We start from the raw sequence: 15106 nt of genomic DNA on the forward strand, positions 1-15106 counted from the left end.
GCAGATTGAGAAACACAGTCTCCAAAAAGGTAACATGGAAGTTTCAGGACCTCCTCTCCACCATGTCCATCTGTGAATGCATCTACACCAAGAGCAAACAAAGCACAGACCTCTCCCTCCATGTTGCTCACACTCCAAAGAGGGACAGCCACTGGAGACGAGGCACAGGTTAAAATACAGGCCCCAGAGAAATGCTCCAATGACTGCAAGTCTTGTGCCCCAGAGGTTTGCCTCTTGCCACCTAGCTGCTCTTTTCTCTTATAACCCACCTTGCCTTCCCCCAGTCCATCTTGACACCAGCCTGTGTTTCACTGAGAGCTTTACACTAAAAGCCCCAGCAGAACACTACTGCAACTAAACAAAATTTCTCCTTCAGCCTCAGCCTCTGGCTCCAGATACAACAGCAGCCAATGGAGAAACTACTGGAAATTCTTCCCAACCTTGCTCAATGCAGAAACAAGTATCTTTTTTCTGCATGAGGACAGCCAGGCAAGTGTAACAGGCTGGCCAGAATAGGTCACCCCAACTCCGTCCTCAGAGGTTTTCAAGACTCAAATGATCAAGCCCTTAGCAGCCTGTTCTGATCTCATGCCTGATCCTGCTTTGCGCAGTAGACTCAGCTAGAGACCTACAACCTGAATTATTACATATCATTCTAAAACCTACAAAACTTTATTAAACCTAAACAAATGGCTATTAGATCTCAGGATTTGCCCTTAACAAGGTAGATTTCACCTGGAAAAACAAGAGGCTCCAAACCATATGCCCTTCCAAAGAAACTGTTGCAAATCTCAATTAACAATGTTTAGATGGTTATTATTTTTGGTAAAACAATGGAATTAACCCTCCATCCTCAAAAAGCAACTTTTCAAATTGAAAAATTGAAATAAATAAAGAAATTCAACTTTAATTTCAACCTTGGAGGCTTTAAAGCCATACGTAGTAATAACCACAGGCCAATAGACAAAGTATTAAAGTGTTACATACACCCAGGAAGGGCAACTGCTGATGTCAGCTGGAGCTGGGGAAAGAGCACAGCCACACTGGCCTCTCAGCAGGGTTAAGATGCTCAGTGAATGCTGAGATGACATGCATGATGCACAGACGTGATGCACTTTTATCACCTCTGGGCCTAGAGTCACCTCAGGAACCTAAACGTGGTGCTGTCATGTAGCTATCCTGCAAAAGTGTACTAACTAAATCTACCCACAACCTATACTCAGGAGGTTGAACCAAGTATAGACATAAATGTTATTTATAGAAAAAAGAAAGAGCTACTACTTGCTGCAGGAAAATTGATTTTTACAATGGCATGCTGCAGAAGTTCTGTTCCTGCTCACGAGACTTGACTCTTTCTCCTCCCTCTGGTAAGCAATTAAATGCTAGTCACATACAGCTAAAAATATAAAACTGATTAGTAAGTAATTTATAAAACAATTAAGTCAACTTCACTGGGGAACTCTCTCATTTCCACTAAATCTAATTCTATTTATAATACCAAGTTAAAGTAATGTTATCTAGTATTTTATCCACAGGTATATGATACACTTAAAAAAATTCTTGTGCTATTACAGTTGATAAAATATCTTTACTACCACAGATTATCACCCTTCACATTTCATAAATATTTTGTAATTAAATGATGATATCACTGAACATGATAAAAAGGCATACAAGCATTTTATTATACCTAAGGGGATCATATTTTGATGTTGACACTGAAAAACTGGATAACTTGGTGAGTGATGTTTCTGAGGTAATAGAGAGCAGCTCTCATGCTTTGGGATGAAGGACTCACATGGACTCTCAGCACCTCTCTGCCGCAGCCATATGTGTTTGCGTGGGCAGAGGTCTCACTCCGCAGGGTGGCAGGGCCATTCCACACCTTGGCTCTGTCGCAGATGCCTCTGAGGGAAGGTCATACAACACCTGCTTGTCCACCACCACAGGCAATGAAGCCTTCAAGGGAAGTAGGAAAAACCTTGGTGTGTAGGGGCTGCGATTATCTCTGCCCACTGACCCAGGCTGGTGTGAGGACTCTGTCCTATATTAACTCCTGAAAACCGGAGATTGCTGTCTACTTGGATCAGTGTTTTCAGTACCCTGTGCATCTAGCTACCCAGGAGTTTCCTGGTAGCTTTGCCATTTACAATTTAGAAGGCTTAGTCAATGATGGAAAATTAAATATCACAGTTGCAGTTGTGGTTATGAGCACATCAGTAAGAGAGGACAAAGCAACACCTGGGTTCAGCTAAACAAGGTATCCATTTAACAGACACAAGCACAACTGCACATATAGTGTTACCAAACACATATTAGGCATGAAAATAAATTAGTTCAGTCTGTGACAGATAGGATTTTTATCACATAAACTAGGATATCAGTCCAAGTATTTCTTTAATGAAGATCATACAAGTCAGAAATAGCCATATTGCCTACTGTTGTGGCAGAATCATACACCCTTACGAAACCCTAAAAATACAGTAATCAGAACACCTAACACATATAATATCACAACTTCTACAAGAATACAAACTCCAAAGGAAGTTACAGTAGAACTTTATTAGCCCTTATTGCAAATTAAATCGAAACATAGCTCGGTTAACATTGCTTGCACACAAAAACACGTGAAATATTGTTACTGTACTTTCTATGAAAACATGACAAAGTAAGTTGTCTGGAAAGAGTGAGAATGCAGAGATATCAAGAAGAAGCAGGTTAGAACTACAATTTAAATTCTGTAAAATCATTCAGGAATGAAATTGGTTGTGGTATCAATAGCCACATGTAAAAATTGCCTGACACATCTTTTGAACTTCTGTGGTTCGAATTCTGCACGTATCATCGACTTTACAATTTTCATACGATGATTTCTTCATCAAAATTAGTGTTTTCAGTTGTTGTGAGTAGTAGTGGTGGCATGACTTTGGCCTGCGACAACTAAGTTTCTTGCATCCTATGCCAGTATATTACTACAGCCAGAACACTGCTCTGACAGGTTAAGCCATCTGCCAGCTATATAATGCTATACTCAGGCCAGCTATTACAACCAAAGATCAGGGTAATCAGTAACTGACAGAGAAGCCTTGAAAATGTTGCAAGAAATTGTGTGAAGTATTCCTGATAGTCATTACAGTTATTACTGCTCAACTGGGATGTAAAATAAGCTCCTGTCACTCACAGACATTGAAAAGTGCATGGCTGTCTGGCAGACAGGAGACAGGCATGTTCTATTCATAACCAAGCACTGAGCAGAGTTTCCTTCTATCTGCTTTGAAGTTTGCTGCTCTCTCTTCTCATCCTAAGCTTTTTTCCCTTCAGGTAGTCCAGCCCTCCATACACCTTTTCATGTGTGGTTCAAGGTAAAGCTGTCAATCTGGAACAGGCACACTTACTCTACGAGTGTTTCTTGTAACAAATCAAAGAACAAAGACTTGTCTTACCGGATCTGTACAAATCAGGATTTCAGCCCTGCTCTCTTGTAGCTCGGCCAACAATCCTCAACCACAAGAAAGCTTGTACTTTAATCTCGGTTCAATCAGTGGATTTTTGAAGATGAAGGAGAGTGTTACGTGGATACAGAAAAAAAGTTTATTTTGTGCCAAGCATGCAGTGAGTAGAAATGGACAAGTTTAAGCTAGCTAGGGAAAAATTAAAAGAAAGCTATCTCCTCACCATCACCACCTCACCCTGATCTTTATTTAAGTTGCTGCCTACGTTTATTATTTTTTGGTTGATCAAAGTTATAATTAGAGCTCTAACAAGTGAATAATTTCTAAATGCTCATTTTTTAAGATTGGATAAAATAAAGCGATGTTACTTAGTGACAAATTAATCTCCCTACACTAAAATCTGCACAAACATTGTTTTACAACAAAACATTTACTTTGCCAACTTCTGATTCAAAGAGCTAGAGGACAGAACTTCTCAGTGTTTGTAATGTGCATTACTGTTCTGTATACTGGAAAGAAAACACAACCTAAATGGCTGACAGGCAAGACCAGGATGAGGAGATGATTCCATGTTATTGCTGGTATTGCCACTGACTGATCAGTCTTTGAGCCTTGGCCCCAGTTTTAAAAACTGCATTAAGAGAGGTGTGCTTTACCTACCACCCCTCTTAGCATCACATCGCTCCATGAACACCAGTGGAATATTCTCATCCTGTATGTAGGCCAACTTTATCCTTTCTAGCCTTAAATCACTGGCAAAATTTCATAAGCTACTTTAAGTAAAGGTAAGTCTCTTGTAAAATTCCCAATACACTACCTATACCTAATACTCTACCTATACACTACAGATACAAGTATAGTTTCCTGATACTATTTTTCTTTACTGCCCTGCCCACCTCCTGCAGTTTTTTGCATCTCATTTCATAGTAGATGCATAGGCAGGATGCATACATATTTCCCAATCAGTCTCTGATTGCCAAACATTATTTGATTTGCATATAGATGGGGTTCTTCTTTTGTCAAAAAAGATAAGTGACACTGAGGTCTCTCCCATAGGAAATGATTCCTGCACTTCCCTAGCTCCTCAAAAACCTCAACAGTGTTAGTGTTTTCAGTGGTGCAACTTGACTGAACTTCAGGCCGAAAAAGCTGTTGAAATACAGTTGCACAGCATCTTCTCCCATTGCAGACAACGCCTGAGGGCAGCCAGACAGATTTAAAGTAGGACTACAGAGCTTCAAAGGGAAGCCTGCCAGGTGGAGAGGAGACAGGAACTAGTTCATTTGACAAATGAACTGAAACACCAGAGGAGCAGCCCTAAGAGGGATGGAGGAGGAGGAAGTGACACATAAAGAACATGAAGGGAATCAGAAGGGAAGGACGGGAATAAGGAGGGTCAAAGGTAAGGTATATATGAAGAGGAATATATATTTCATTAAATAAACTTGGGGTAGAAAATGAATTAATAAAACACAAAACTAAACCAAATCTATGAGCAACTAGAGGGGAAAAATCAAACCCTGAATCAGCATCTCTTAACAGAGGAACTATTGCCTGTGAATCTTATTCACAGCCTGGGAAGGACACAGCTAAAAAGAATTATATCAATAAAGTATACAAATAAATGTAGTGAAAGCAAGTTTTGAAATGGCTTTGAAAACATGCTTCATTTGTAGAAGTTTTCTCAAGATAAAAGAACTTCAGTAATTTCTTCCACTCCAGGCAGCTCTTCTTCATCTCAGCTGCTTTTCTATGCCTTTTTCTGTTCTCTTCTCCTTCTTTTCTAAAAATTCAGAAGGGTTAAGCATCAGACAAAACTTATAATCCTGTTTTCTTCCTGTGGGGGGTGATACAGTGGAGGTTTTCAGAAGGCTTTTTTCCTTCTAAGAATGTGTAGTTTGAAAGCCCTGCTGCTAGGGACAAAACCAAACCTCATTTTCCCTTCTGGAGGGCTGACAGTGACAGCTAGATGAAGCATCCTACCAGCAAGAGGTCATGTTTTACAGGGGGTGGGACAAGCCCACGAAGATCCTATCTTTCCTAATTTGGATTCCCAACCTTCCTAGGAGGGATTATACCTTCAGTGAGGAGTTTAGCATTTCAAGCTCTGCAGATGAGGCCGACATCGTTGTGTTGGTTGTCCAAATACTGAAGCAGAATTGGTAAAGGGAGAAGACAGAATGAAGTGACTCGAGTGTTGCAGATAAGGCCCCAGACTACTCACATCTATATCAAGCTGTCTACAGCAGTGCTGGTCTGTGTCTCAACATACACAGTGAAGAAGCCAAGCATCAGTCCCATACCTCACCTCTGTAACTTGACATCTAAGGCCTTTCCATCCACAAATCGGGGCCCTACTGTATGCTCCAATAGCTAAATTACTGCCCATGCCTTAGTCTGAGGCATTGAGACCTGGAAAATTATTAAGAAGCATCTGGGCAAAGAGAAGTAAACATCCAGAAGGAACAAAACCTGAATTCTTATTTTAGGTTGGGAAATTCCCTTCCAGCCACAGGCAGGTCTCCTCCTTTCTCTCATCATGCTCAGTGCATTCCAGCTTTTTTTCCCATGGAAGATCCCCCCCTCAAAGCAGTCTGCTCTCCTTGCTCTGTCCTGGATATGCTTAACACACATACCTTTGCTTGAAGCTGAAGTGCCAGGAGTAACTATAATGACGTGCACTGCCCAGTCACATTATTGATGGAATCATGAAGCTAGTGATATAAAATCTGTAGTTAGAGCAGAGACACTTTGTCAATAGCACCATTTGGGTGCACACTTATTCTCTCTTGAAGGCTTCATCACTGAGTGCACTCAAGCCTACAAACCAGGAGCTACTCTGCAAATGTTAAGAGTCACAAGGAATCTGAGGAGGCAAACTCTTCTGCCTCCTTTGCCAATATCACCACAAGGGCTAAGAACTGGAAGCAGAAATCAGACATACAAAAATCTGTGTTCAACTGGCCTTATCATCCTCAAAGCTGTAGAAAGGAAGTAACATCAAACAGATATGAGCATGCTCAAGAACTGACAGAGGCTTCTGTTATTGAATTTCCTCATAACTCTAATTAGGCCTGGAAATCCTAAAAAAGGAGACAGTAGCACTATCATTTGGCTACTTTTCTGATTGTCATTGTGCTTCTAATTTTCAGCAAGCTGAGGTTGTTCTCTATTCTACAAACACTCCCATTATCCGCTTTTCCATATCAGGTGTAATGCTTACCTGGATTTTCCCTCACAGCCAAATTGTTCTGACAGGGGCAGCCCCAACTCTGCCTTCCCTGCAAATCATTCACTTTTGACTCTATATCAGTTCCCTTTGACAGGATCAAGTCTGTGCTCACAGCACACCCCAGTTCCCATGATTGCTGCAGGCTCCATGGTTTGGTAGTCCGTTGCTAGAGACTGGCATTAAGCAGAGGAGTAAAACACAAACCCTTTCTCATGAATGAACAATCACGCCCCAGGACAGACCCCTGTCTGCTCCCTGTTATCCATCTGGCCACTGCTTGGATGAAATCTGAGATGAAAGAAAAAAAATTATCATACTCCCAACTCTCAACACATCTCCAATTCTCTTTGTTGTTACACAGAAAAACTTGTTGAGAATTCCCTCTCCTGTCACTTGTTTGCAACCCTTTTACATGTTTTATTTGCAATCCTGCTCTTATTTCTTGTTTTGTTTTTCCTATCTACTTTTATTACAGTTTTGTAGCATCTAGATGCCTGCTGTGATATGCTCTAGTTTTACTCCTGCCTTTTTCTCTAGGGAAGAGGGGGAGAGAAAGATGAAAAGGTAAAATTAATTTGTTTCTCTGATAAGGCAGTTAAGAAGCATGTTGGCCCCTCTGAGCATTTCAATAGCTCATCCGCTTTTCTAATATTTCTGAGAAGGGAATGAAAACCAAATGTTCAAAACTGCCAGCAGATCCACATCCTCTTCTTTGAAAATTGAAAACTGAGACTCATTATAATGGTTCACACAGTCAAGTTATGTTGCTGATCTAATCAGCTTACATTTGGAGAAGCGTGGAATAAACCTGTACCATGGCTGGGACACTAAATCAATTTCTCTCTGGCCTAGCACATTTAAAGCATGTTTATCAGCTGCATGACATTCCCCCCCCCCAAAAAAAACCAAAAAAAACCCGCAAACCAAACCAAAACATTAAAAAAAAAAAAAAAAAGAAAAGCTGGCTGGCTGCAAAAAGTGTTTTGAAGCTTACCCTCCTATTTCTCTTCCCACATACAAAAGGAAGAAGCCTTTAATTTACAAAGGATTTTGGTTTTTGTTTTTTTTCCTGGTCTGGGCACACCCTCTTGAAATAAGGCAAACATAAGCACTCGGGTATCATTAGTCAGTGACTAAATACATCATGAGACAGAAAACTGGTAAAGAAAGTAAGGCTGGTTTGTTCGTGTTGGTCTTACTGTTGGCTCTTTGTGCACACTCTGAGTGGCAGGCCTCTGTAAACTGAGCTCAACACTTGGGGGGTCCTTCTTCAACTCTACTGGGGGTCTGTCCCCTCTGGCTACTCCATCAAATTTCAGAGATCTGCTCGGCGAAGGAGTAAATATTACTGTTGTACACTCTTTATCCTTCTCTTCTGTGCCGTTGACATTTTCTCCATTCACGTTGACTTTTCCATCTACCTGCAGAACACAGTTAAATAAATATGCTGAGGCAATTAGCATTCAAAGGATTTTAGGAAATTAGGACTTCAACACGATATTACAATCATTAACACAGTCCGTGTTATCAGTGAAGGATGGAGCTAAGCACACATTTCATTCAATGGGCCAAAACAGAAGAAGACCCTATGACCTTAGGGTGGTCATAAACAAAATACAGGAACAAGGTAATAATTTTTCTGGATTTCCTGGTTTTCCACATTCCATTCTCCCAGAAACACACAGACACCCTTTGTGTGTACAGATCAAAGGATTTTTTTCAAAAATCAAAAGTTTTATGTTAAATTTAGATAAAACTGCTCGGTTTTCCATTGTTTCATGCAAGCAGGTTATGCTGATGAACTGCTTCTGTACCCCAGTGACCTCACCACAGTATTAGTAGACCGTGCTTTCTGAAGCACTGTCATGTGAAATGTGAAGGGTCAGGAGCAGCAAAATGCATCCACTTGTTTCTTTATTGTGCACAATAGGGAATCAAAGCACTAACAAATAAAACTGGGCATTCCATCCTCTCCATGAGGTGATAAAATAAATTGACTTTAGGCAACCTTCTTGAAAAGGAGAGCACAGAGAGTTTAACTACCTTTTTTCTCAGGGTCAAGCTAGCTCCTTGGTGGCCATATATTCTCACTAAGGAACCCTTAAGAAAGGAAGAAAATACAACATATGCTTTGGCTTTTTCCTCTGCACTAATACAGTTTCTTCTCGAACTTTAATACTTCATGATTCCTGAATGGAGGTGGCACGTAAAGACTTCCTTCAGTTTGGATGGCTGTTTATAGAAGTATACAGGAAAAAAGTCTTGCTAAAAGAACTCACTGGCCATTCACCATAAGAGGACCCAGGTGGAGAGAGTCCAGGAGAGGACCAAGTATCAGTACCACCATATTGTTCCTGCCTAGCTACAGCACAGATGTTTATAGGCTTGCGAGGAGGGCTTTGTTACTCTGTGCACAGCGATCCTTACCTACTTATTGAGTAAACAGCTTGGATACCTCAAGAGTGACACTCCAGTTGGGTATAGACCATTAGTACCAAGTTGAGGGCACGCTCCTCTCATTGACTTCTTATACTTGTGCATCCAGAGGCTTGTTCTCTATGAGCATAATTAAGGGGCCATCTCCATGTTGATGTGTGGGGAGGTGAAGGCAGTAGCACCTTGTGAAATCAGCCCCACAAGCTGTTTTACCCCTTCTGACTGTTTTTCAGATGAAAAGGTTCCCTTCCTTTCCTCACTTATTCACTTAACACAGTACCTCTCTGTGGGTTTATTTCCAAACAGAAGAGTGAGCAGACACTGAGCCCCAAGTCTTCTGGAACTGTGTGTTGGATTATCTGCTAGAAAGGCAGGTTATGAAAGATCACAGAAATAAAAAAGCCAGGAAAACACTGGCAGGCCACACCATCCATTTCAGTGTCTCTGTTTAGACTAAGACATTTCTTTATTTATATTAAGGAGGAAAACCAAATGGTGAATGATCAGGACAGATGCCCTGGCTGCAGAGTTAAACAAACATACTTCTTTCCCTCTGATCTGGAGGAAGTCAACACATTGTCACCAGAGCCAAGAATCATTGACAGACTGGTGTTTCAAGGGAAAATAATGCTGCAGTTATATGTGCTAGGGAGAAATTCCTACTGAGACAAATCACATTCTTCCACATCATGTGAACAAGATCCAGACAGATTTTTAGTGGTGGCTGGTGGGGGGTAGAAGCATCAATGGATTAGTTTCTCCCCACTTATGTGAATTATATATGCAATAACATGACAGTGATACACAAACGTATCTTGGTATTCTGAAGAAAAAAGTGTCAAGGATCAGAAAAAAACCCAAAGATCCAAGATTTACTGATGTCTAAAAGGTAAACTCCAGGGGCATACCAACTGAGGTACAGGAGAAACAGGAATTACCAGTTTCACATTTCAACTAGGAAACATGGTGGTGGTGGGGTGTGGTTTCCACAAGAGGAGAGACAGACTTCAATAAATTATACATCACATTTTTTTTGCTATGTATAAAAAGCTGATTTTTTAAAAGCTTATTTTTTAAAAAGTAAACAACTTGAATACACATGGTAGCAATGCTACTGGGCTTCAGGGACCCCTGAATACCACTATCAAAGTATCAGCAATGGCAGACACAAGGGAACCCAAATTCTACAGGGAGCACCCATCCAAATATGCTGCTCATAACATGACTACCCAATGAGACTTGGGTAAACTCCAATTTTGGTACAGGCACTGTGAACAGCAGATCTTTTCAAACATGACTTATTGTCTGTTCTAACACATCCTAGACCTTTGCTTTCTCCATCACTGGTTCAGTATCTTAAGCCAATTCTCCACAACTGCCCAGTCCAAAGATATGCTCCTCACATTCCATATCCTGGCTTCAGTTTCTTCTCCTATCCTCTTATCCCACAAATCTCATAGCTGGCTCCTCATTCCCAGAAGCCCTGCTTTCATTCAAGTTCTCACTTCTTTTATTCCCATAATTTTGGCACAGTTCTTGCAATCCAGTGCAGCCACTCCCCTTCTCTCACCATCAGCCTCCAGTTACTTTGCTGCCCTAGTATCAATCTGTTTCCCTAAACCTATATGGAAAACCTAAATCCTCTCTTTACATCAATGAAGCAGCTCTCCCCATTCATCCCTGGTGAGAAGCACGTTTAAGACAGAGTATCTTTGGGAAGCTGGCTCTTGACTATACAGGAGTAGGGACACTTTGCACTGAATACAGGCACACTTCAGCGTTCCCAAGACTTGGCTGAAAGGGACACACTTGTACGAGTATGGCAAAAATCAGATCGGAGATGCAAAAGTCAGTTCAGATCTTGCTTCAAAAGTCAGTGCCTCCACACTCCCTGCCCCTTACATATTGTTTAGAAACAGAAAACATGACCACATGCTCTCTTACAAACTCTGAGAAAATGGTTTGCTTTTTTCTTGAAGTCCCCCTTTCCCCAACCCAATTAAGTCTGAGGAAACATGACCAGTGCAGTCTAAACAGGTCAAGTTTCCAAGCAGACTGGTAACCAAGAAGAGATCACTGAACCTGGCAGCACAGATCACAAAGCTGAGTTTTGTAATATCGGAGTGCTGCAACTATTTTCTATTTAATTATACTAAACATTCATATGTTCAGATGATTTAATTAGGATCTCTGCCTCCTGATGGACTTGGGGGAGTGTGATGTATCCTACCTTAAAATTCTTTAAAACTTCCTGTGTATTTTTGGGTTGTGAGTAAGGCTTGGGTGTCAGCATAGGCACAGCCTTGGTGGTGCTTTTGGTGGGAGATGTGCGTCCTGCCGAACCACTGGGCTCTAGTTCAGTGGTGGGAACAATGGTTGCTTCAATGGTGGCAGTGAATTTTGGAGCAGGAAGTGACTGTTGCCTTAAATATCTCAGAGGATTTGGGTCTTTCAGTGGGGAATTTGGCTCCACTGAATGGCTTCTTTCCAGGATTTTTGGCATCTGCAAACGCTCAAGGACAGCTTCACTGATAGTGAATCTTTCAATGTACTGCTGGAGGATGCTCTCAGCCTCCTCCTGTGTCTTTGCGTTCTTGTATGCCTCATGAAGCTCCCGCTCTCTTCTCTCTCTGCAAGGGAGACAACACAAGAGAGATCATTGCATTGAAATAAATACTGAAAATCACACCAATTTCCTCTGCTCCAACAACATCCTTCCCTCCCTCCCTCAGGCCTGCAGGTATAGCTGCCCACAGTTACCTATGGAGCACATGGCATTTTGAGACATACCACTACACCTCAATAAAACAACATACTTCTCTTCCACAATTTCTCGGTAGGTTTTGATGCTTTTTCTGCGCTCATTCGTTCCATCTCCAGACAATAATCTTTCCATTTTCTTTCTCTCAGCTTCCTTTTTTATCAAATCCTGTGAAGCGCTCCTTCGACGACTCTTCCACCGAGCCAGGTCCTGTGAGAGAAGGCAGGCACCTGAATGCAGAGCTGCAAATAGCTAAAAACTGGTCCCAGACAACAATGAACCCAACCAGCCACTTTGCAATGCTTGGTCTTTCTGTGGACCAGGCTCCTACCACCCGCAGGCACCAATGTTTATTTTAATCAGAAAAGGAGACTATACCATAAAATGAAAATGTTGCATGACTGATTTTTCTCCTGATAGCAGGATGCAGTAAGGATTTCATAGCTTTGCTGATTTACTTTATTTTTGGCAGGAAATCTGGCCTAAAATGACAAGTCAGGGCACTCATTTTCACTTGTGCCACTCTAGGGACAAAAGCCAATACCTCAAGAACATTAATTAGAAAAATCATGCTTGACGAAGAATTTTAATAATCAGATATATGGGAGTCAGGGGTCTTTGGAAGAATGGATGTTGTTTCACCATGAGCTACAATGGCACTAACAGTCTGCCTTAGAGAGTTGATAGTTCCATATTTTGTCCATGGTAACAGTCAACTACATGCAAGCATGGTTGACCCATGATGAGGTTTTTTGATAGAAAAATCGAGTGCAGCATCCAAATTTAAATCCTTCCTCATGGGCACTCTGCAATATTTTGGATCCAGAAGTGAGCAGGACAGGTTAGGGACTCAGGTGACTCACACCTGCCTGGTGTGAGACTTGACAGCACAAAAAGCCTATGGTTTGTATCCAGCTATAGAGAGAGGTCCTTGTTGAAGAAACAATCTTACGCTTTTTGGAATCTGCCTGCCTGAAATTGTGCAGCAGATCGACTGATTCTGGTCAGGCTGAAAAACTAGCTGCACACTAAACCAGAGAGTCATGGCAAATACCTGTTATGGGCCCCTATGTCTTGCATCCTGCTTCGGTTACGAATTCACAAATCCTGGAGGGTATAGGAGCAAGATCTTTTTCACAGTACAAGTATTACAGTATTACAGCATCTCCTATGCTGTAAAATTATTTTGCAGCCAACTACTAAAGGAACAAAGTTTTACATGTAAAATATAACCACTGCAGCACTTCTGCAAAGAAAAATAACTTCGTGGGAAACTGTAAGGGCACACTGTCATTAACATTAACAGCATCAGGAGATTACTATACAGATTATATTTCATACACTCTAATAAATTCTGGTTTTAATAAAACCCAGATATTCAGTATGCATACTCAATTCAAAGGCTATTTAATTACATGTTTTTCCAAATACTTTAATTGCATTTTTATTACTAAACAGCAGAAGGTACTGCAAGCATAACTTATTTTATTAAAACCAGGAACAAACCTTGTCACTATTAATTTATATTAAAACCACAAATTATTGATGTTACACTTAAGGGAATGCTCATTAAAATATTTCTTCACATGACCTATAAATCAGTGTATAATCCTCCATGTAACATAGGCCTTTCATTTTCCTCAGTTACTAATTATTCTCATTGAAGTACCAAAGCATTTCTTTATTCAGCTACCCCCACTATTGCCTATTGTTTGAAAATTAGTTTTTCATTAGGAAATTTTGTAACACAAACCTTTCTCCTTCTTCTGTAATTAAAACCCAGACATGTTTACCTTTTCCACTTCTGACGCTTTAGAATAACAATAATTTAAAAAAGCCATGAAACTGTTAATTGTTGGCAAATTTACAGCACAGGCACATAAAAATATCAGACCGTGAAAGAGCTGTTGTCTCTATAAAGCCCTCAACATGCCAAGGACATTCCAATAAAGGCATTTTCACTACCTCTTCAGAACTTTTAGTTCAGTGTAAAAGGTGCTGAGGGTCTGGAATACTTAGGCCTTTTACCTCAGAGGATTTTCAATTCAACAGCAAGTTCTCAAACTTCTTGAATGCCTTTGGACTCATTCTTATCTCTGCTGGGAAACCATGGCTTCCCACACAGAGAGACCTTTCAGCTGAGGTCCTTAGTTGTTCTACTACAAAAAGTTACTTCTTAGCTGTACATAGTTTTTTTGTTTGGTTTGGGTTTTTCCTTGAATTTTCTACCCAAAACCTCTCTGAGGTGTTTCACAGTAGCTGTCCTTGTAATGGGAAACTGCCATACTTGAAGTGATGTGATTTGTTGTGTTTTTTGGTGTTGTGGTTTTTTTTTTTTTTTTTTTTTTTTGTAATAAAAAAAAGTTTAAAATCTCTCATTTAAAATCAGTCTTTAGGAATGAACAGAATTGAAACTAAAACACCTGATATTAACCTACCCGCATATGATGATTTTTTTGTCCTTGCCAATTTAAGAAATGCCAGGACAGCTTAAAGAAACGCATCAAGGGAAGAGGGTTTGGAAAACCCCCAGGCAGGGTGTAGCTAACTTGAAGGGTAATTTGTTTGCTTGGACAAGTTGGAAAACATTAGCATTTTCAGTATCTACACAAATTTATGAAATACAAGTCCAACCTAGTTATTCAGTGGCTTACTTAGTCTTGTATTTTGTCACTTTAAACATTTCCTAACGAGAAAAGTTAGAGAAGGCAGCAGTTAGAAGTTGTTCTGCTTTCATTTTTACCTAATTCAAGTTTAATTACCTTTTTTTTAAGAAGCAAAATACCTAGTGCACAGGCAGAGGCACCAAAAAATGTTGTATTCCATAATTTACATCAAATTATGAACTTATATGCTTTTAGCAACAATCTACTGAGGAAAAAAAAAAGCACTGCTGATTATTTTAAGCACTAGACAGCAACTGTAGACTTAGCAAGCTGACCTCAGTGCATGCCAGCATTGCCATGTTGTATACTCACATCTTGCCATCTGGTCTCGTCCTCTTTCAGCTGGTTATGTATGTTCTGCAGTTTCTCATGGCGAGCTTTGCTATGAGGCTGAGTCACAGCTTCTTCTTCACATCTCATGTCAAACATGCTCATACTCCTAAACAAGGAAAACAACGAGAAGTGTAGTGCTATTTGGAGGTTTATATTCCTTCAGATTGTAAAAGCTCAAGCCACATGAGGGTGCTACAGCAGAATCAGCCACGTGCACTGTTACGAA

The 15106-nt window shown here is 40.5% G+C and overlaps 1 protein-coding gene across 2 annotated transcripts in view; it reads right to left on the minus strand.

Moving 5' to 3' along the window:
- LIMCH1 (LIM and calponin homology domains 1) overlaps positions 1 to 15106 on the minus strand; it is a 180426-nt gene that overhangs the window by 26259 nt on the left and 139061 nt on the right. For both annotated transcript variants that reach the window (XM_027891281.1, XM_027891282.1), the window contains 4 exons: positions 14860 to 14986; positions 11937 to 12091; positions 11351 to 11750; positions 7884 to 8105 (listed from right to left, as the gene is read on the minus strand). In XM_027891281.1, coding sequence (XP_027747082.1) covers positions 7884 to 8105; positions 11351 to 11750; positions 11937 to 12091; positions 14860 to 14986 — 904 coding nt within the window. The remainder of the gene's footprint in view (positions 1 to 7883; positions 8106 to 11350; positions 11751 to 11936; positions 12092 to 14859; positions 14987 to 15106) is intronic.

This window comes from Empidonax traillii, unplaced genomic scaffold (assembly GCF_003031625.1).
Source record: "Empidonax traillii isolate 1590-97213 ecotype Southwest subspecies unplaced genomic scaffold, ASM303162v1 scaffold315:size618497, whole genome shotgun sequence".
Classification (NCBI taxonomy): Eukaryota; Metazoa; Chordata; class Aves; order Passeriformes; family Tyrannidae; genus Empidonax; species Empidonax traillii.